The sequence below is a fragment of the Hemicordylus capensis genome, chromosome 1 (genome assembly GCF_027244095.1).
Source record: "Hemicordylus capensis ecotype Gifberg chromosome 1, rHemCap1.1.pri, whole genome shotgun sequence".
Classification (NCBI taxonomy): Eukaryota; Metazoa; Chordata; class Lepidosauria; order Squamata; family Cordylidae; genus Hemicordylus; species Hemicordylus capensis.
In genome coordinates, this window is record NC_069657.1 from 406607158 (window position 1) to 406630109 (window position 22952).

Below are 22952 nucleotides of genomic sequence, written 5' to 3' on the forward strand. Positions count from 1 at the left end.
AAATCTGGTGGTGGGCTAGAATGGATTCTGATGCACCTCTGGGGAGCCACACATAGTCTTGCACCACCTCCTGTCTTCCTCCTCCTCCCCTCTCTTTCTCTCGTTCCCTTTTTTTCCACCCGATTACCCTGCCACTTAAATTAGCTGAATGCACTACTTTTTTCACCAAAATACACTCAGGGATATATTGATTTTTTAAAAAAGAAGAAATTCTGAACAAACCTGCCAGTACTAGATTTTGCATGGACAATCCTGCCACTCTCTCCTCTTTCTCTCTCTATTGCAGAGACGTTGCTAGGTATCTAAAAAATACAGGGCTTGAGCCCACAGGGCCTGGCTGAGGCCCACAGCCTCCCCACATTTTGATAGTTAAATCATTTCATGCTTTCTAAAGATATCCAACACGCCTTCCCACTAGTTTTCTTCACTGCTAAAAATGAATCTCCTTTTTCTCCTGCATCAGATTTCTCCTGCAATCAATACTCACACAGTTGAGAACCAGTGTGGTATATTAATTGTTTGATTTCTATATCACTTTTCATTAAAAATTTCAAAGCGCTTTACAGTTTAATTAAAACAATGCTCAATTAACAAAAGTTCAGATATTAAATATAAATATACAAATATATCTATTTTTTTAAAAAAAAACATTGCAACTCACCTTCATTCCCATTATCACAATACCCAACAGCCCCATACATCGTAAACCAAAAGACAAGAACAAAAACATGATCTCCAACTGGGAATTTACAGAGGGAGTGTGACTCTGTTGGTCCTTTTGGCTCTCTCGGTGGCTTTCGATACTCTTGACCATAGTATCCTTCTGGAACATCTGAGGGGATTGGGGGCTTTGCAGTGGTTCCGATCCTACCTCACAGGCAGATTCCAGATGGTGTCCCTTGGAGACTGTTGTTCTTCCAAATCTGAACTTCCCTATGGTAGCCCTCAGGGTTCCATATTGTCTCTGATGTTGTTTAACATCTACATGAAACCACTGGGAGAGATCATCAGGAGATTTGGTGCAGGATAAGATGCACCTATGTTATCAATATAGTGATGACACCCAAATCTATTTCTCCATGTCAACATCATCAGGAGAAGGCATAACTTCCCTAAATGCCTGCCTGGAGGCAGTAATGGGCTGGATGAGGGATAACAAACTGAGGCTGAATCCAGATAAGACAGAGGTACTTTTTGTGCGGGGTCGGAACTTGGAAGACAGTTTTGATCTGCCAGTTCTAGATGGGGTCACGCTCCACCAGAAGGAACAGGTATGCATCGGGGGTGCTTTTGGACACAAAACTCTCTCTGGTATCCCAGGTTGAGGCAGTGTCCAGAGGTGCTTTTTATCAGCTTCGACTGATACACCAGCTGTGTCTGTTTCTTGAGATGAACGACGTCAAAACGGTGGTACATATGCTGGTAACCCATAGGCTTGGTTACTGCAACACACTCTATGTGGGGTTGCCTTTGTACGTAGTCTGGAATCTACAGTTGGTCCAGAATGCGGCAGCCAGGTTGGTCTCCGGGTCATCTAAGAGACCATATGACACTGGCTGCTGATATGTTTCTGGGCAAATGCAAGGTGCTGGTTATTACGTATAAAGTCCTAAACAGCCTAGGCTCTGGGTATTTAAGAGAACGTCTTCTTCACCATGAGCCCCACCGACTGTTAAGATCATCTGGAGAGGTTCGTCTGCGATTGCCGCCAACCCATTTGTCAGCTATTCGGGAACAGGCCTTCTCACAAGTGAAGAACTTTACACCTTGACTCTTTTCCAAGTGGCATGCAAAAGAAAGCCAACACTCTGTCGAGGCTGGAAATGTGCTCCCAGCAGCAGAAGTGTGGAGATGGCCTGGGGCTGCCCTCCTCCTGCTTGGCTGTCCCATTGTTCCTGCAGGCAGTGGCCCCAATAAGAAGATTTGTCCATGGAAGTCACCCCGTGAAATTGTAATCAAGTTCTGTAACACAGCCTTCCTTGCCCATCCCCAAGTGCATTTGCATCCCCTTCTCTCGCCTATTCTTGCACACAGTTCTAATAATGCTAATAACAGTAATCATGCTGGGGGGGGGGCTCTTGCTCTGCATGTGCAGCAGGAAAGAGAGAGAGTGGAAGGACATGCACTTGGGGGCGAAGTAGAACCGTGTGTGTGCTTGTACGTGTGAGTGTGTGTGCGTGCATCTCTCTTTCAGAGAGCAAAAAGGAGATGCAAACTCCTCAACACCAAATTGCAACCCAGCTGCCATGCAGTTTCTTTGGGGGGTACAGCACATAGTATAAACAGTTGCTGCTGGGAAAACACGTCATTCCATGGACTATGCAACAGATGACTTACACCTTTTCTTTACATTTCCAATGCGATCCTGCCAAGCCAAAGCATTTTACACTGCCCCAACCGCTGTAGAGCATGTGATCCGGAAAGTGCCCTGCCTCCTTTTAAAGGCAGTCCTTGCCCTGCACCGAAACATTTCGGCTGTAGGGAGCTGAATCATTTTCATGCCCTTCAAAGAGGGCACCTCCTTTTAAAGGCATTCCTCACCAAGCACCGAAATGTTTCAGCTGCAGGGAGCCAAATCATTTCAGTGCCCTTCAAAGAGCTGCCGAAATGATTTGGGCAGATCCCTAGTGTATACAAAGGTGCTGCATGGGCCCTGCTTTGTTGGACAGGGCACTTAGGAGCGATCATATCAACCGCCCGAGCCATCTCTCCATTCCAGACAGCAACTACAGCTTCGTCAGGAGTGCCTGCCATACCAGCTGAGTCCTCAGGAATCAATTGGATTCCATCAGTTTCTGGGGGTGGACCATTTTTATAGGTCCCCCACCTTTGCAGAGAGGTTTAGCCACTTACGTGAATTATATTTGAATTACATTCAAATGCGGAGCGGGGAGGGCAGGCCTAGCAGCAGGAAGGGAAGTTAACACTTTTTTCATTCTCTTTGGCAGTGACACCCACCTAGCACCAGCAAATAGAAAGGAATGCATCAGGTCTGGTGGGCGCTACTACTGGAGCAGGGAGGAACACACACATGGTCCCACTGTTCACAGTGGGTGCAAGAGCACCCTTGCACACACACAGCCCAGATCTGTCCCTGATGCCAGTGCATATTAAAAACACATTTGTTCTTACAAGCTTTTGGTATTGCTGCTCCTTGAGAAATTTGTTTTAATGCAGTTTTTTGCTTTCTTTTGTCTTGCATTTTATGTTATAATTTGTTTTCTAGTGTGTATTTTTATTGCACTTTTATCTTGCCATTCTATAAACTGCCTTAGAATTCTAATTAAAGGCAGGGTGTGTCTGTGTGTTTAAAATATAGACAAAGGGATGAAGGCAAAGCTTGCCAATGCTGGCACTTTCACAACAGTGAGACATTTCCCTCTCAAGCTCTTCTTTGCTCCAAAGAAGAAAAGATACAAGTACCATGTGGTTACCTGTGTTTTTCTCCGCAGGCAAAGAGCTGCTGGGGGAGAGGGGGGCGTTAACTGAGAAATGGATGTAGAGGGAAAGGATTAAAACTTTCCTCTTCCAGCATTCTGATCCATATCTCTTTTAGGGGCTGTAGAACCTGCTGTTAGCTCTTTTTTTTTTTTTTTTTTTGCTTTTTAAATTTTTTATTGGTTTTTGCAATATCTTAACAATCCTGTTACATCTAATTAAGTAAATATTGACTTCCCACTCACCAATCTGCACGATTCATTAACTATACAAGTCAACCATTGCTATAGTAATTCAAAACATATATCCTACACACTGCGAATTCAATTTTACTCTACCCAACCTGCTATTATTACTAAATTTCAAACCCTGCTGAAAGGTCCATATTAGAAAAATAGTTCTTTAAGTATAGTAAGAATGGTTTCCAATCTTCTTTAAAACATTCCAAGTTTTCATCCCTTATCAGTACTGTAAGTTTTGCCATCTCCGCGTATTCCAAATTTTTTATCAACCTATCTTCTTTTGAGGGCATTTCATTGTCCTTCCATTTCTGCGCATATACTATTCTGGCCACTGTGGTTGCATACATTAAAAATGTTACATTTCTTCTGGAAAACTCTCCTTGCGTTATTCCCAGCAGGAAGGATTCTGGCCTCTTAGAAAATATCATTTTGAACATTTTCTTCAACTCATTATATATCATATCCCAAAAGGCCTTTGCCTTCCCACAAGACCCCCACATATGAAAAAAAGTTCCTTCACAATGTCCACATTTCCAACATTTATTTGGAACATTTTTATACATTAATGCTAATTTTTTGGGTGTCAGATACCACCTGTACATCATCTTATAATAATTTTCTTTTAAAGTATAACATGCAGTGAACTTTAAATCCATTTAGCTTAAAAAAAAAAAAAAAAAGCTTCATTTCAGGTTGTGCTGTAAGGTGATGCATTTCTTTCAGGTTTTCCAAAATTCCAATGTGTCTCCTGAAAATAATCCCCGGTGAATGCACGTGTGTGGTGATGGAAAATGTCATTTCACTACTACTAATGTATATTACTGGTAGCCTCTTTGGGGCTTTTGGTGTTGAGGCTCTGTTTTTAAAAAATGAAATAGCTTAACCGGATAAGAGAGAAAGTGGGCATTCTGTTAAGGAACTTTCATATTAGCATTCTAACTTTTTCTTTGGCTTTCATTATTAAGCCGTGCAAAGAATCGGAATATCTTTTGAGCGTAAAATGGTTTAGATTAACCAAGATTAACCGTGACTGTCACTGCTGATGTAAAGAGAGGTGTTTGGATTTTTAAATCTCTGTGTATTATATTGCCTCTTATGATATTGCATCGTTGAAGTTGTTCCTACTTAACATTATAAATACAAAGAAAAAATGCCCTACAGGTTTTTCCCCCAGCTTTGTTCTCTGTGATGGTGGGTGGGGGGAGGAAATGTTTAACCCTTTTCCTGTTTTCTCCATCAAAATGCCATCCCTAATAATCTTGGGTTGCTTTAAAAAAAAGCATAGGACAAAGTATGATAGATTTACCAACTGCTGTTAGTCATGATAGTTTAATGCAGCCTCCACCTTGGAACTACTTTTGAGTACTAACTTGAGGGATTATTATATGGGATATAATATGGGATTATTATAAATTTCTAGGGTCTGATTATAAGTTTCTAGGATCATCTGGTTGACCAGCGTTGAAAAAGAATGTGATCTGATCCTTTGATCTGATCCAGCCGAGCAGTCCTTATGCCTTTATCTGCTCACCTGCTCATGTCAGGCTGAAAGCAATCTGGCCAAAGATGCTATCAGATTAGATATATCTACAAAACAATCACCTGTACTCCAGACATCTTATATTCAAGATTCAAATATTGGCAGCTCCCCTGCAAGCTGGCAGCTTGAATTGAGGTAATGCTAAAGGAGCATATTTTGTTTGGGATCTTAACATATACTACAAACAAACTGCATATAGCATATGGGTGGATAAACCAGAAGATAACCAATTACACAGTGTAATGTTCAACTGAACCCTAAGATATTCCAACGTGAAGACTGAAAGGGAAAACTTTGGGTGGCATCCAGACTAGCACTCTATCAGTGGAAGGAACAGTGCATGAACACAAAAGGCCCTTGTGTGAATGGAAGTGGTCCTTGCATTCACAGAACACATTTCTGCTGATGGGGTGCTAGTCTGGATGCTGCCCCATATGGTAGTATATAGTGGAAACACACTGCTGAACTGATCAATCAAAATGCAGATGGGCTATATCGGATCAATCAAAAAGCTAATTGCTGTTGGCTATGAAAGCATCTGGTTCATACCATACATGACTGAAATTAAATGTCATGTTAATGTTGGAAAATCAGAGTGGCATGACAGATTTATTGCAGAAAATTGTAGTAAAAAGTCCAAAGAGTTCCATTGGGCTATAGTGCACTCTCAAGTCCATATATCTGAGCCATTTCAAACTTTAGAATTCAGCTTTTGAACTAAATTTGAAAGTAAAACTTTTGAATTCAGAATATATAGTTTTCTACAATAAACCTCAGTTACTGGGTGTTGATTTGCTGCTCCATGTTGGTTAAATGTAAATCTCCTGTTAGGCTACATGTTAATATCAAGAAATATAGCAACATGTTTACATTATGTAAGATTCTCATTAGCTTAGAGGCAAAGAGGGATGGCCACCTTAGTGATCCATTTTAAAGGCCTCGGCTGCACTGGGTTAAATCTCAAAAAGCAGGTTGCAATGTAATTTTGACCACTGCGAATCCTAACCTCTGCTTCTCAAAATCTATTCAGGCAAATCTACATTCCAAACTATATAATTTAGATTTCTTTATCCAATGAATGTTTTTTATCCTATAATCCTCCTCACAAGATTAATGTTGTATTCTTTTTATGAAACAGAGAACATTTTTTAAAAAAATTATATCTTGGTTTATGCATTAAATACTATGCTAGAAACCGAGCTCATAAATTTAAATTTGTATAAATTCAACTATGATTAAAAGGAGAATTAAAAGAATCTTAATACAGTACATGAGATAAAAAGAGACTTCTCATTGGCTCATGAAAATATATTTAGCTGAAGAGTGCATTTTCCTCTAGAAGCTATTATTTTGATCATAAGCTTAGTTAGAAATGTTGGAGTTGCCTTTTTCTGGCCTGAAGCATAATGCCTAAAAGTAATTAACTTTTCATTGCAATTACTGAGAGAAAGACGTCAGGTCTGTAGATCCTGAAATACGAGCAACCTTAAGCGGAACATAAATGTGTCTAAAGAAATATTAATAGAAAGAAGCCAGACATTAATGCTTTCGGGATGTTTTCTGCTTAGTAACTTCTAAGTAGCTGGAGCCCTTGCACATTTTACTGCTTCATCTTCATTAGGAATCATTATGCATGAGTTCACATGAGTCTGTCGGCAGCGGAATACTGATGCTGCTGAGGTACTCTGTTAAGTGTAATTAGAAGAGCACTTCCGCCTCTGTTCAAGGAGAATCCTTCTCCTTAGTACATTAAAGGTCTCTGTAGAATTTTAGACACCCATATTGAAATGGTGTCCTGAATGAAATCTAAAGGACCTGATCCATAGTCACATAGTGTAACTGTAGACCGCTGCCCCGTGGTGGTTGCTTGTAGTTACTGCTGAGTGACTCACACAAGGCAAATTTTACCTCTTTCCCCCAAACAGATTAGACATGTGGAAGACGTAAAATTTGCTTCCCTGAATGCACAGATGGTTGCAGTTGCCCCACAATGAGTTGATGACAAGCACCTGACACATGGCAAATTGTTGTCGGTGCTCATCTTTAGGCAGTGCTTTCGACATGATTTTCCTGCTGATAGAGTACACATGCACACAGTGGAAACTGAAATATCTGAAGCTACTTTATACCAAGTCAGTCAACTGATCCGCCTAGCCCTGTATGGTCTCCTCTGACTGGCAGTGGCTTTCCAATGATTCAGAAACAGAGGGACTTTCCCAGCCTATTATGTGAGGTCCTTTTAACTGAAAATGCCAGAGTTTGAACCTGGGACCTTCTGTGTGAAAAACATGCGCTTTAGCACTGAGCTGTGGGCCAGCCCCTTAATGGCACAAACTTCATCAATCCAGTGGTAGTCCAACCAGGGTGACCAAGGCTAGAATCCTGTGCACTCTTACCCGCAAGCCAGCACCACTGAACACACTGGATCTTACTTCTGTGCAAGTGTGAATGGGATTGTGTTGGGTGGGGTAGTTTTAAAAGTGATAGTTCCATTTTCCCACCATCTTCTCCATGGGTATTTGATATGCTATATTTGCCCCTGAAATTCTGAGTTTTAGCTTCATTTATCTGCTGCCTTACTCTAGAGTTCCAGATGTTTGGAGTCACTAAGTTGCAAAGGGCAATTAGTTTTTAACTTACAGAAAACCAATTCTGAAAAAAATTGGCACCTTTTAAAACTATAATTCCCACGTAATGGAGTAAGATGAACAGAAGAGGAAGTGTGGAGAAGACAAAAGTGAAGGAGAAAAGGTGGTCTGGTGCATCTCCCCACTCTCCCCTCCCCTCCCCATTCCTTCTTCCAGTCCTCCTCCCGCCTCTTTTCAGATCCAGTGCACCAAGAAGAAGGAACATCTTATATAGATTTAACTAGGAGTTTATTCAAGAGCAACTCAGTTTTCTCCTTCTCCTTTCCTTTTTCCTTTCTGACTCCACTGCCCTCGCCCTCCATCCACACACACTCTCTACAGCAGGGCTGCTCAACTTTGGCCAGCCTGCAGATGTTGGCCTACAATTCCCATAATCCCGACTATTGGCCGCTGTGGCTGGGAATTATGGGAGTTGTAGTCCAAAAGCAGCTGGGGGGGGGATAAGTTGAGCAGGCCTGCTTACAGGATCCACACCAGTGTTCTCTCTAATTTTTTTCATCTCTGTGTGGAATGAGTTTTGTTCTGGGTGGCAGTATCAAGGCAGTGTACACGCATATGCATTCAGAGTGGGGCCTTCCTGATTCAACCTGAGCAGGATCTAAAATTAAATGAGCGGGCATCAAAAAACATGTGAGCGCACACACATACACATGCCTAGAGGAAACTCTGATCCACACTGGCTGGGACAAACTTCTAAACAAACCAAACATAAAAGATACTGGATAGAATACAATACATCTCTTTGCAAAGGGGCAACAGCAAGCAGGGGGCAGAATTTGGCGCCCTGCTTCAGGCACCTCTGCATATTTTATATATTTTGACTCTGCACAGCCATGTCAAAAATCTGCTCCTAAGCCCTTACATTTCATGTCCTGACCTCATTGCTTTAAAACCTTTTCTCTGCACCCATGTGTGTATTATCTGTGCTAAGTAAAAATGAAAACTCATGTATCTGATAAAGTTAGCTCTAATCCATGGAAGCCTATGCCACAATATATATGTTAGTCTTCAAGATGCCACAACTCTCTTTTGTTTGCTTGCTTTTTGTTACTAAAGGCTAACTACAACCCCCTTGAAATTGCTAATCTTCAAAATACCAATGTCTAGGGACACAAAAGCCTTCTCAGAATACAGTACATCCTTTGGTCATCTTTCCGATTAAACAGAATTAACCATGTGCTTTACAATTACTTGTCCTTTTCAGTCATAATCTCTCTGAAAACAGATTTCTATGAGTAAGAGCAACTTGTCTCTAAAGACACCTTCTGTTAAAAACATGTAAAAATGTTTCTATGCAGACAGCAAATAAATATTTGAGTTACATAGGCAACAATATTATTTGGGGGTCTGACAGGAAAGTTAATGCCCCATAATACCTATTTAATATTTGCATGCTGCACAAGAGCTGTTATTTTTGTTTTCAGTCAGGCTTAGGGTTCTTAGCTTTTGAAAGACCCCTGGGTGGGACCTGAGGATGGAGACCAGCAGTAGAGGCTCTGCTCATCTGAGATGTACAGCTGTTGCGTATGCTTACAATTCCGCTGCCAGCAAACAATACTGTCCACATACAGTCCTAGGCCATGACAGATCAACCTAACTCAGTACACACTATAACTGTGTCATATGCACAAAGAAGAACTTGAATCCAGCTACCAACTACATGTCTCAGTGCCTTTTCCAGAGGCTGCTTGCTAGTGTGTCTTCCTTTTGTCTTCTTTGCTTTTGAGATTGTGAGCTCTGTTGGACAGGGAACCGTTATTTTATTTCCTTTGCTGTGAAAACAGCTTTGAAAACTTTGTGTTGAAAGCAGTATGTGTGTGTATATATCTCCTTAATAATGAAAAATATATGCAGCATATTAGTAAGGATATAAGCTTTTAGAACATTCTATAAAACATTTACCCATTTTACAATAAAGATTCTGAGGGTCAACTGCATGGCAGAGAACTTGAGTCACATACAAAGCTGACCACTTAGGAAAATGAGCCATGCCACAGACTACAGATCAAGTCTCACAAATGTATGATATGGTCTAGAATTAATTGTGTAGAAAACACTGAAGAAAACATTATCAGAGTTGGAGGAGGAGGAGGAGGTTCCCTGCTCCCCAAAGGGGAACAATCTAAAGGATAACTCAATGTAGACACCAGCAGCAGCCATTAGAGGGATGCTATGCGGGAGTTGAACAGAGCCAATTGCTCTCTCCCTGCTAAATCTAAGAGAATCACCACTTTGAAAATGCCCCTTTGCCTAGTTAACACAGCAGTTTACAGAGGCACACTTGTGAGGGGCCCCTTTACACTTACAGAATACAGGTGGGCCTTGTTATTCGTAGGGCTTCCGTTCTGGCCTACAACTGTGGATAACGAAACTGCAGATAATAAAACCTTAAGTCAATGGGAATTGGCAGGTTAGGTTCCAGAGCCCAGCAAAATGACTGAAAAATCACCAAAAATACAGGGTAAAAGCAGAAATAAGGATGAAGCACAGCCGTATACTTTGGCCACCTCAGTTCTCCTGCTCTCCCATTCTTCAGCTTCTTCAGTAATGCGTAATCATGATATTTCCTCACCCCTCTGTTGGCGTTCAGCACTTAGCAGCACAAGCCCCTTGGCCTGATTGGTTAGTAGGTTGGCCCAAGAGGCAGCACAAAATTAAATCTAATTCATCAGAACAGCCTTGCTGGATCAGGCCCATCTAGTCCAGCATCCTGTTTTACACAGTGGCCTACCAGATGCCTCTGGGAAACCCACAGACAAGAGGTGAGTCCTCTCTCTTTTGCTATTGCTCCCCTGCAACTGGTATTTAGAGGCATCATGCCTTTGAAGCTGGAGGTGGCCTATAGCCACCAGACTAGTAGCCAGCGTGGTGTAGTGGTTAGAGTGCTGGACTAGGACCGGGGAGACCTGAGTTCAAATCCCCATTCAGCCATGAAACTAGCTGGGTGACTCTGAGCCAGTCACTTCTCTCTCAGCCTAACCTACTTCACAGGGTTGTTGTGAAAGAGAAACTCAAGTATGTAGTACACCGCTCTGAGCTTCTTGGAGGAAGAGCGGGATATAAATGTAATAATAATAATAATAATAATAATAAATTTGTAGACTTGTCCTCCATGAATTTGTCTAAGCCCCTTTTAAAGCCATCCAAACTTGTAAACATACAGGAGTATGTGATAACTGAGTGAGAGGAGAATCAATTTTCAATGGATAATTAAAATCAATTTTAATTTAAATTGAATTTTAATTGCAATTTAAATTAAATAATACAGTATTGTAATGATCAAAATTAAAATTAAATTTATGAAAGTAATAATTAGCATCTTATGAGACCAGCACAATGCTGCAAGAGGATCCAGAAAACAGCTCCAAGAAGCTCCACATGAATGGTTAAAAAAACCCCTCCAAAATAGAGATGTGCCAAAACGCGATTTGGCTGTCCAAAATGTGGGATTTTAAACCTCCCTTTAAAATCTAGGGTTTACAAGCCCCTTTAAAGTGGAGGAGAGCAAGTCCATACCTACTCCTCCTGCACTCATCACCATCCCGGCACTTCCCCAAGTTATGTCCACGCACCTGTGGGGCATCTCCCAGCTGCCCCTGCACAGCGCCAGCACGCATGTGGCCTTTTCGCGTGCATGGAGGCCATTTGTGTGGCCAGCAACCATGCTGGCCACGCAAATGGCTGCTGCACATGTGCAGAGGTCATGTGTGTGCTGGTGCTGCTCTCCACTGCTTTAAAGGGTGTTGATTAAACTGCCCCGAGGGGGTTTGGTCGGCACCTCCAGTTCGGGTGCATGTGGGGAATTTAGTTCAAGAGGGGAGACAGTTCCGTTCAGCCTTGATTTGTGCAAGCGTATAAACTCAAGAAAATCAGCTTGAGAGATAGGTTTTAATTACCAAAAAGGAGTTTATTGAAAATATATATAATTTACTAGGTAGTCCTTACGTAAAAGCAATGCACATATGTTTAAAAATAGCCTATTGTAAGGGACATTTAGCTTAAAGTTCGAAATTATGTGTAAATTCCCAGGCGCTAGATACCAGTTGCTAGAGAGGTACTTTAAGATAGAGAGGAAAGATTTCAGAAATAAGAGAAAAGGTTAGGTTCAGCCCTGAAGAAGCCGGGCAAGAGGCTGTATCACCTGTCCTGAAGAGAACACCAAGGTGGTCTGGTGGAGTTTCTTGTTGGAGTCTGATGGGGTCCTGAGTGAGAGGCACTCAGATGTTTTGCAGTGGGTGCTAATACATGAGGAAGCACACTGGGTCATGGAGTTAGGGATACTTATATCCCAAAATGTGCCTTGAGGGCACTTTTCTTTTGTCATACTTTGCTGAATAGGATAGCCCATACAGGCTTCTTCAGAATACATTGTGTCTGATCGTCCTTCCTGAGTAGGAAGGTGTGTGAATTGCCTATTGTATTCAAGGCTGATTGTGAGGACAATTGGAGTGTGCAGGTGCGTCCAGAGCATCCTGTGCTGGGAAGGGCTTCTCAATAGTTCTATAAAGAGTTTTGATGGGCACCTCCTCAAAGTTACATCACTGACTCATCCCCATTGTAATTGAGTCTGCTGTCTTATCTGCCTTTGCTTCCTGGCCTGAGTGCTTCAGAAGAGGGGAGTTTAGATTTCATTCCAAGTCCGAAATGATCTTGAATGCCAGACGCTTGCAGTAGCTAGTTCTGGAGTCTGCTTAGCCAGGATCCCCTCACAGAAAGAGGGATTGTGGATATAATCCCCTTTCCAATTTATGGGGCTTGCAGCCAGATCTAGTGGTGACCAGTCCACTGCCAACTAAGCAGCTTGTCCCCATGTATAACATAGACTGGAGCTCACACTGTGATGCAGCTCCTGAGCATAGCAAAAGTGCAATCTCCAAGCCTGGAGATGCAGTTGCAACCAGGGAGGCTTTTGAGAGCAGGCAGAATAAGTGCAGCTGATAACAAGGGGCTGCTCTCCTCCACTTTAAAGGGGCTATGTAAGTCCTCAAATCGCATTTCGGCACATCCCTACTCCAAAAACTCCAAAGCAATAGCTCCTGAAGGCTCCCAGTGGCTCCCTAAGGATAACAAAGGCTGCCAACTGCTACCCACAATGGCTTTTAGGAGCACAAAAAACTCTATAAACATGCAGACCAAAGCACTCCAGTGTCCTCCTCCAAACTTCTCTCACAACCCATAAGCACGTGCAGTAAGAGCACGACCATGTAAGGACGGAACTGCGCTGCCAAAAACCACAGATATGCGAAGCCGTGTACCGCGGATAACAAGATTGGATATATATTGCCCAACAACAGAGTGCCAAAACCTTGGTTAGCTAGGGCCACCTCTATACACATCTGTGATACAGGCAGGCATCCTTTTACTTTCTAGTATTTCTTTCTAGGCTCTGTGTTTTGCTTTCAGCCTTGAGCAGCTTTGTTTTGTGCTTGTATTTATTTTCCTGGCCAACAATCATTTTCCAAGAAGGCCACTTTGAAAAATAATTGAGGGTAGTAGACTAGTGCTTCAACCCCCACAGCATAAAGGCCCAGTCAACAAACTTCTTTGACTTTTTTTTTTTTTTGCAACTTTCTTTGCAGCTCTTTTGCATCTAGATTGATAACTAGGAGACCAGGCAGAACCCCACAGGGACTGAATTTGGCCCAGGTTGGCACCTTGGGTGGTGGGGGTGGTAAGCAGAACTCTTCAGCAGATAGACTTGGCTTGGGGGCTTTCAGTTGCTAACTTCTTCCCCTGTTTGTATGTTTTCACTCTGTCCTGGGTTAGTGTCCATCGGGAGAATCTATGCCAGGAGTGGGCAAACGTGGCCCTTCAGCTGTTGTTGAACTACAGCTCTCATCAGCCCCAGCCATTGTGGCTGGGGCTGATGGGAGCTGTAGTTCAACAACAGCTGAAGGGTCAAGTTTACTCACCCTTGGTCTATGCTGACAGCTAAATTATATGCCTTGTTGAATAGGCATGAAGAAGCTAACCCTTGATGCCCTTTAATCAAAAGGACCTTCAGACTCTCTTATGGAACATTCCGATTTCAGCGATTTACTTTATCTAATTCAGTTACTTTTTTTAAAAAAAAGGCTTGGCTGTGATAGTGTAGCTGTATTCATATTAATAGATGTCATTGAAGAATCAGAGGAGAACATTCAGAACCTTTTTAAGGTATGTGCTTCGCTTCCAGCTGCTTATTGCTATAACAGGAAAGGGCATGCTCCTTTCAGCAGTCATTAAATAAATCGGCTGAAGTTTACCATTTCTGGATAGCAAAAGAACCAGAAAATGTTTTTTAAAACACACCAAAAACTCCTCCTAAGCTGCCATTTTTTGTTGTTTTGAAATATGCATGACCTAGATAACGGCTATGTTTAGAAGCCTATAATCCCTTTGAATATTAGAACCTAGCATTTTTCTATGTTCATACCACAAGGTAGGGGAAAGAAGGATGTTTTTAGCCACAGAGGGATCAAGTAAATAAATACATTGTGGGAATCAAATGTATGGGTGCAGAAGATTTTGTCTTTGTGGCACATTGACTTTGAAAGAGTTCACGCTGGTGGGATCTTAATTTTGCAGCATTTTTAGGGTAGTCTGGGCATGGGGCTGCCTTCTGCTGTCCTTAGCTCCTGTTTTATAAGGGCCCTTAGAGCAGCATTTTCTATTTTTGCAGATGATGCAAATTAGAAGAGTGTGATCTCTTTTAAAATTTAAAGAGCCTTTCCTTTGAGATAAATTGTAGGATATTTTCAGACAAAACTACTTGAATTATTACTCCGGACATGGTTGTCACTGATGCCACTTTGGTTTCTTCATAACTTCACAAGTGAAAGCTTGTAGGCACTCTTCCACTTGCTTCATCCAAAAAATAAATGCGTCTATCTTATTACTGTTGACTAGAGGACCAGTAATTCACTTCTGGTAAAGTCTGTTCACAGGTGACACCAGGAGTACATGAAGGTTGAAGTGCAGTTATAATTCCCACCTTCCTGTGTAGACCTCAGTCACGTTCATAACTGGTTTCCTGACATTTCAAACCTGCACTCTAAGTGCACACTGGATCATGAGGAAGTCTCAATGCTGGTTTTAGCAGCATGTCTGAAAACACTCTTACCTTGTTCTTTGTGGTGGAAAATTAGTTTACTCTCTTCCCAGGTACTATCTGGAGGTTTTCAAAAACCTTACCTAATGAGCAGATTGCAGCATTGTGATCACATAAAATCCAGCCTTGGGAGCCTCAGATTCATATACAGATTGAAACGGCTGTGTTATAGGACCCCATAGAATGATTTCTGAGCCATTCATCAGCTACCGTTACTTTCTATTAGGGATGTACACGGACACATTTGGGAGATGGGGGGAGGGGTCCTTTAAGGCTCAAGGAGGGTGCTCTTACCTCCTCTGCTGCATTTCCCACTCCGGTGCTCTCCCAAAAATCGCTGCCATGGGGCTGGAGCATTCCTCCTTACAGTCCCAGCCAGGATCCTACTGGAAGTGCCCCCCATGCGTGGGGAGAGTGCCGAAGGGGGAAATGCGGCAGGCGAGGTAAGAGCACCCTCCCTGTACCTTAAAGAACCTCCATCCCACCTCCCAAATTGGCTCGAACGCCGGACATCTGAACCAGTTCGGTGGTCTGTAAGAGGACCATCGGATTGGTTTGTGCACACCCCTACTTGCTATAACATTTCTCTAGCATCAACAGTATGCTTGGAGTTGTACAGCACACACAGGTCTCTGACCCAAAGAGCTTATAATCTACATTAGATCATTCGTTATTTATTACAGTCCACAACCAGCCAGCAATTACAGAAATCAACAGTTACAGACAGCTCTACATTAGATTAACAAGACAGAGACTTGGGGAAATGATGTAATGGATTTCCAGCATCGGTCCTGCTAGCACTGAGCACAAGGGGCACATGCCCCAGATGTCTGACTGGTTTCCACACACCACTTGCATGCTTGCCCCCTATACCCCACCTCCAACTTTGTTTGGATGAAGCAGGAGGTGTTGGCATGGGTGTGTGTGCTGGGATGGGATTTTTTTTTATTGTTTTTTTTTCAAAAAATCCAGCCCAGCAAGCACTCCCCATCACTGTTTTTGAGCATCTGTCCTCCCCACTCCTTGCACTTGTAATGGGAAGGGAGAGGGACGGAGCAGAGCATCACCATTTCCTCTTCCACTCTCTACCCTCTCTCCAATTTGCATGGGAGGGGGTTGCACTAGGGGCCAGCTCTTTCAGCACACACTGCCCTTAACTCCATGCCCAGCAGCAATGCAGATGCTGGGCTCAGGTTGGTGCGGTGGCAGTAGCTTAGGAGAAGAAGGTGGATAAGCCCCATCCTCAAAAAGTACTGTTAACTCCCTCCGAAAACTCTGTTTAAATAAATTGTGCAGCAGCAAAGCTTCCATGGGGGAGGGGGGTGGTTGAGAAGTGAGATACTAATGCACTGCAGAGGAGAATGCCAAAAGTATTTCACACAGTGGCAAAGTCACACACAAAAAGTGATTCCAAAGGGGAGAGAAATCTGAAAATGAAGCAAGTACTGTAGGCCAGTACCCTAACCCTAACAACACCCCTAATTTCTAGTAGGAAGTTCAGGCGGTATGAAAAGTGTGGATAAATTGAGGTTACAAAATTAACACAAAAATAGTCACTGCATTATGATTACTTGGTATCATAAATATGGCAGTGCAAATATTTTCTAATACTAAAATAAAAATTACCCTTTGTACAAATTGTAGACATTTTGCTCCACATAACTTTGGAAATGATGATAGAGGTAATAACCCATTTATAGGATGTGCATAACAACAAAAGTCTTCCCAAAGTAGCCAGCCCTGAAATGCCACATTCTCAAGCAACCTTCATGTTCAATCTCTGACGCAGTCTGCCTTTGTCAGACAGCCAACAATTTATTTAAAAATCAAAATACATTAATGTGCTGGCACAGCTTAGCTCAAAATGTCAGCTCCAATGAATTCAGCACCTATGTTAGATTAGGCAAGCTGACTTTATGGAATCTAAAAAATAATATAAACTGGTGAGAAGTTGCTGGACAAGAGAGCAATGCATCATCTTAAAGTTAGTGTTCATGCACATATATAGAGGATGAGGTAAAACTAGGCTGCTTCACATGCTACAAGGAAGCAGTAGTAGGGGATATGCTATGAATTGGGCATTCTTTTTCTGTGCTTTCAGATAGGATTGCCAACTGATGAGGGGAAAAGTATCCTCTCTTTTTTTAATGCTTTGATTCTGGGCCAGTTGCCAGAACATCATGAGGCAAGACTGGTTTTTAACCTCTCTACCTTTTTTTAAAAAAAAAAACACGCTGTATGCCTTAGCTTTTCTCTTTTCCCTGGTCCTGCCAAAAGCTGCAGGGTTCTGCTCCCCAACTCCAGCCCCTGATTTCCTCTATGATCTACTCCCTGACCCAGAAGGCTATACCCCGCAACGACACTACTTCCAAGAATTGTGCAAAATGGGAACCCAGACATCTCCTGATACAACTTGTGAACTGAGAGCAGTTGCATTTTTCTATCAGGGAAATGCATGAGTTCCCCTTTCCTGGAATTATAGAAATTATATTATACCCCTGAGCTTGTACAGAATACCTCTAAGTCTACCCAGTTTTTGTTTTCAAATGCAAACACTTCTGTTCCCAGTGATCTCACAGGTTTGGATCCAGAAATAGAAATGCTCTTCTGGAGTAAAAGTACAACCCCAGTAGAAAAGCAGTTCCATTTACACAAGTAGGAGCACTTGCGCGTGCACAAAGAACCACCAACTATATCCCAGGATCCCTCGACCCTCAGGATTTGTATTTGTGAATGGCACTGGTACCTGCAGCATGGAAGGAGTAGCAGAAAAGCCCCATTCCACCATTTGGACATGGCCCATCGTTCTCTGGATCAAACACTAAGAAACTAGATGGTTTGGAGGGGATGAAGGAGGCTAGCGTTGATAGACATAAATCTGTTTTCTGAATAATTAAACCTTCTATCTCTCTATATAATTCTCTAAGGTGTACCCGTGGCTAATCCCTTGTGTGGTAGCTCTTGTGAGAGTTCGTGAGCAGAAGCACCATGGTGATTGGGCAATGGGTATTCCATAGGATGAGGGACAGGCCCAAGCCTGTCAATGGCCTGAGGGGGACGAGTGGCCATGGCAGCGCCTATTGGCAGCAAGGAAGGACCTAGTCAACCACTATTGCTATTTGGGGCTACCGAGGCCACTGGCCAAGGGAGGCAGGCAGGCAAGAGATGGGCCCGAACCTGTCAGCGACCTGAGGGGAACGAGCTGCCATGGCAGTGGCGGCAGCAAGGAAGGGCCCAGTCAACTGCTGCTGCTGCTCCTGTGGGGAGGAGCAGGAGCGGGGCTCAGGTGAGGGTGGAGAGGTCTCTGGGGATAGGGGGCTGAAGCTTGGGCAATAGCCATGCTGCAGCCATGACCAAGAAGGGTGAGGGGGATGGAGTAAAGGGATGGAGGAGTGACCAAGAGGGGCGAGGGAGGTGGAATCAACTGGATGGAGGAGGAGTGCGGCTCGGGTGATTGTGGAGAGATCTCTGAGTAAAGGGGGGGTGTGGCAAGGGGTGAAGGGAGCAATCAAGTACTAGTGTGCAGATGCTCTGTGCAGGTTAAGCTAGTATCAATTAATTGATTGATCAAATGTGAACATATATGCATATTAGCAGAACTTCAAACCCAGATTATTAAAAGAAGTGTGAGATAATTAACAGAAGCAAAGGTTAGAAGGGAAGGCCATTTTTCATATGTTTTGTTTTCATTCAGATACCAGACCAGAGCCAAATGGCTTTATGAAATATCAGCAAACGGATGGAATTTTTAAAATATCAACAAACCTAGCCTACAGTTTCAGCCCTATAGACTGAAATTTGTCCTTGCCCATCAACTGCCAACAGCATGTTTAACTCTAATAATCCATCCTTGATAAAACTGAGATGGGTATAAGCACTACTTGGTCTAGCATACTGTTTGATTTTCTGTCCCAGCTGCCTATTTTGAGGCTGGTGTCTGACTCCTATTGCTAGATAGCACACAAACTTCTGAATTCTACTCTCCTCATCCATTGCTTCCTTAGTTCCAAGGTTCTCAAAAGCTGGGTGAGGCATCCCATGGCCCTCCATACTGCAAAATTTCCCCTAGGTCTTGATTGGGCCATGAGGTATGACAATTCCCTATAGCAATTAGTATCATGCAACTCCCCTGTCTCCCTGGCCCTTTTGTCCTTTTACCATGTTCTTGTCCTCACATAGTTAAATTCCTCCTCTAAACTGTTTACACTTTTTCTTTTTTTAACTTTTTAACATCTCCTTTAATCTTTTCTTTATGTCTCTTTATCTACTCCTCAGGGGTGTTTTGCACTGTACAAAGTTATTGCTCCCTGCCATTTAATGCATAGAACATAATTTTGGAATTAAGTAGATAAGGATTATCAAAAGTTGTTTACTGAAAGTGAAAAAAGTAAACGTAAAATAGTATATCTTTAAATGTTTGTGGCCTGTTTTCCTGCACTTGGTAATTAGAAGAATGACATTTTCTAAAGGGCTTCATGAATTTTAAGTGATAGTAGTTGTCACTTGTTCACTGTATCTGTAATCAGTGCTATATTCCATGAATAACAAAATCTGCTATATTCATTGTCTTATCTATTTTTCCCTAGCTAATAACCTTGATGCTATCCATGACATCACAGTGGCATATCCTCAAAACATTCCACAAACAGAGAAGCATCTTCTATATGGACAGTTCCCAAAGGAAATTCATTTTCATGTCTGCAGGTATCCAGTACAGGCTCTGCCAGCCTCTCTAGAGGAACTGCAGCTCTGGTGTCAGAAGCGTTGGGAAGAGAAAGAAGAACGGCTTCGTTTGTTCTATGAAGGCAAAAAATACTTTGATGCAACAGGGAGAAGCAAAATTCCACCTTGTAAATCTGAGCTCAGGGTCATGTTTGTTAAGAGCATTTCACTCTTGTACTGGACATTTTTCACACTGGCTGTGTTTGTGCTTCTATACTTGTACAGCTTTGTACGGTGGTATTTTGTGACTGTAGTTGTCGTTTTTGTTGCGCAACACAAACTTTTTGGTGGGCTCGAACTTATGGAACTTGCATGTCATCGATTTTTTAGTAAACTGAATTCACACAATTCAAACAGAGACTAAATTTATCTGGTGTGCAGTAGGAAGGGAGGGGGGTTCAGTTTGTGGATACTTTTCAGAAGTACCGCTGACTTCACTAACGGGGGAGGGCGGGGGGGAGATGTTGCATGAGAATCAGTCTTTTTTTACTGCTGTTGTTGGTTAATACACTTGGCACTTATATTACAAAAGGAAAAAGGTAGGTAAGTTTTTATTTTTGAATGTATTTCCAATGTTTCTCTTGCCGGCAGCTAGCATCTGCAATGTAGCTACAAAACAATTTGCTGACCAATCAAACCTGTAGCCATTGTAGCTCTAAATATCTAGAAAATTATGAAGCTAAAAGTAGTGGCCTGTGATTTCCACACAGCCTTGCCATAAATAAAGTGTGAGATTTGAAAGTCCCAGCTCATTACATGATTAATATTTTATTCTCTTTTATTCTTTCTCCCTATCTCTTGCAGAGAGATAATAGGTTGTACAGTTACCATCATTAGCATCAGCAAATTTTCTGGCTTATGAAATGAGAAAACAAAACCAAGGATCTTAATTTGGATCCATTGTGTTCCTTTTTGACATCTGTCTTCTGTCTCTTAACTGAACTCTTACAACTTGAACACTGCAACCCTACTTTGAAGCAAGTTTCACTAAAAATCAGTAGGATTTATCTCTAAGTAAATGTGATGGGAAACAGTTTTACTGTATCTGTATTCACTGCATTCACAGGCACTGTTGTCACCACAAATGTTTAGCCAGCATCCCACCTCACTCAGACTGAACATATCCAAGTCCAATGAATGGATTGTCCATATTCAGAGCATAACCCATCTCGGGTTCAGAACTGGGCTGATCACGAGACAGGGAATTCTATCCAGAAAAATGTTAAAGGAGAAGAAAACAGGCAAAACTATTGGGCAAGTTCACTTAGCATGGAACCTTGGGTGAATTCAAGCTCTGCGGAATGTTCCTCAGCCCTATGAGCACACACACTCCCCACTCCCATCTCTGCACAAGAGTCTGCTTCCTTTCTAAATCAGAATAAGCCAAGATTAGTCATGGTGTCCCAGCCCACCAGTCTCTGATTACCTCTTAGGTGCTTGCTTTGGAGAAGCTCATCTAAGAACTGAAACTTACTTGAGCGCTCCTGTTCAGATCTTGGGTTCTCTGAAGCAAGTACCCAAGAGGTATGCCAGGATTGGTGGGTTTAGATATCACTACCAACCTCAGTTTATCTTAACCTAGAAAGGAAGGAGATGCTTGTGTGGGGATGGGAGAGGGAACTGCACACTCCTGGAACTGAGGCAAAACCAGCAAGGAAAACCTACCAATACATACTTTTTAAAGGCATACAAATTAAGATGCTTAGAAATGTTTCCTCCCGTTTGAAAAGTCTGATTGGTTTCCACACTGAACTATGGCCTGAATAGATTTCAGTGTTACTATGAAAAATTTCATCTCCATGAGAATGCTGAGGGATTTGAGATTGTAATTAATATTATTTTCTGTAGTTGAAATTTCATTTGTCTGCTTAGTTTTGTCACTTAAAATGCCTTTTTAGTGGGGAAGACAGCATACTGCAACAAGAAGCCTCTCTTTTCATTCTCAAGGCCTGTTTAAGCAGGCCCACAAGTAAACTCGTAGGGTTCCCCATTTGATTTAGTGAGCTGGGAGTACATGTACTCCTTGAAATTGATTTCCTGTCTTAGTCATATGTCATCTTATGACTAAGCATTTCCCCCCTCTTCAGTGCTTTTCCCCACCTCTTAGCATTAGAGCAAACTCTTGTGAGGACTATATTTGTCTCCAAATCCTTTCAGATTGTAGGCTGAAGCAGTTTTCTTCTGTGCACTGAATATTAGTAATACCAGAGCCATAAGCCATGATGTAAAATATTCTGTGTGTGGATCGTATTAAATGTCATGTCTGCTTCCACGTGTTTCTTCAACCTCTGTTGGTTCTGCAATGCATTTTGTCAATCCATTTTATAAATAAACTGTATTAAACCAGGATACAAGCATATGAAAGGTCTCCACAATGGCCTTAGTTTTGAGATTTTACCAAACTATTAGAGTGTTTTATCCAGGAATGAACAATTTGCTCTACAGAAAAAATAAAGAATTTAAAATACACATTAATGTGATTTGATTGACTACTTTGGCATAATACCAGTCATGAAAATAGTCCACATTCATTAGATCAACATATTGCTTCAGTCCTGCATATTTCTGTTGAAAGACTCCTATTAAGACAGACAGCCTCAGTGGAACAGAGATACTATGATGTTTTGTTATATGAGAGCTGAATAATAAAACTGAAACAAAAAGGAGACGTGAGATCACTCAAGTTTAGTTAAACAAGACTTTTCCAAATAGGAAGGGGTACATCAGTGTGGCTCAAATCATTTTCAGGTCAGTTCAACATGACTATTCAGAGGCTAGGCAGTTGCCAAATGGACTCAATAACCCTCAGCAGTGTCATTCAGGGAAGATGTGGGGGAGGGGGCAACTCCTTCCTCCATATTTTTGACCTCTTATGATTATGTTCTTCAAGAGCACCTATTTCTCTGATTATGATCACGTCTACATAAAAATAACCCCAGCAAATGCTCTTAAAATATGGTGGCTTACATACTAAGCAGTGAGCCATCTCTCAGGGACAAGCAAGGCCACTGCCTCCGTGCCCCTTTAAACCCCACAGTCTCCATTGCTACTAAGGAATGTGTCCTCGCACCCCAATGGGAGAAGCAGCGGGAGTACAAGGACGAGCTCCTTAGTAGCAACGGAGACTCCTCTTCTTTGCATGCCTTGCCAGCTCGGTTTCGAGAGGTGAGGAAGCAGCAGCCCTGCTTGTTGCTTAGACAGGCAACTTGCTATGCGTAAGAACTACCTTGCTGGACCAGGCCCATGTAGTCCAGTGTCCTGTTTTACACAGT

The 22952-nt window shown here is 42.3% G+C and overlaps 1 protein-coding gene across 7 annotated transcripts in view; it reads left to right on the forward strand.

Moving 5' to 3' along the window:
- The window catches only part of LCLAT1 (lysocardiolipin acyltransferase 1), a 174414-nt gene extending 152265 nt beyond the window's left edge, over positions 1-22149 (forward strand). For all 7 annotated transcript variants that reach the window (XM_053306789.1, XM_053306799.1, XM_053306778.1 and 4 more), the window contains one exon: positions 19545-22149. In XM_053306789.1, coding sequence (XP_053162764.1) covers positions 19545-20044 — 500 coding nt within the window. In that variant the 3' untranslated portion in view covers positions 20045-22149. The remainder of the gene's footprint in view (positions 1-19544) is intronic.
- The last annotated feature ends 803 nt before the right edge of the window (positions 22150-22952 follow it).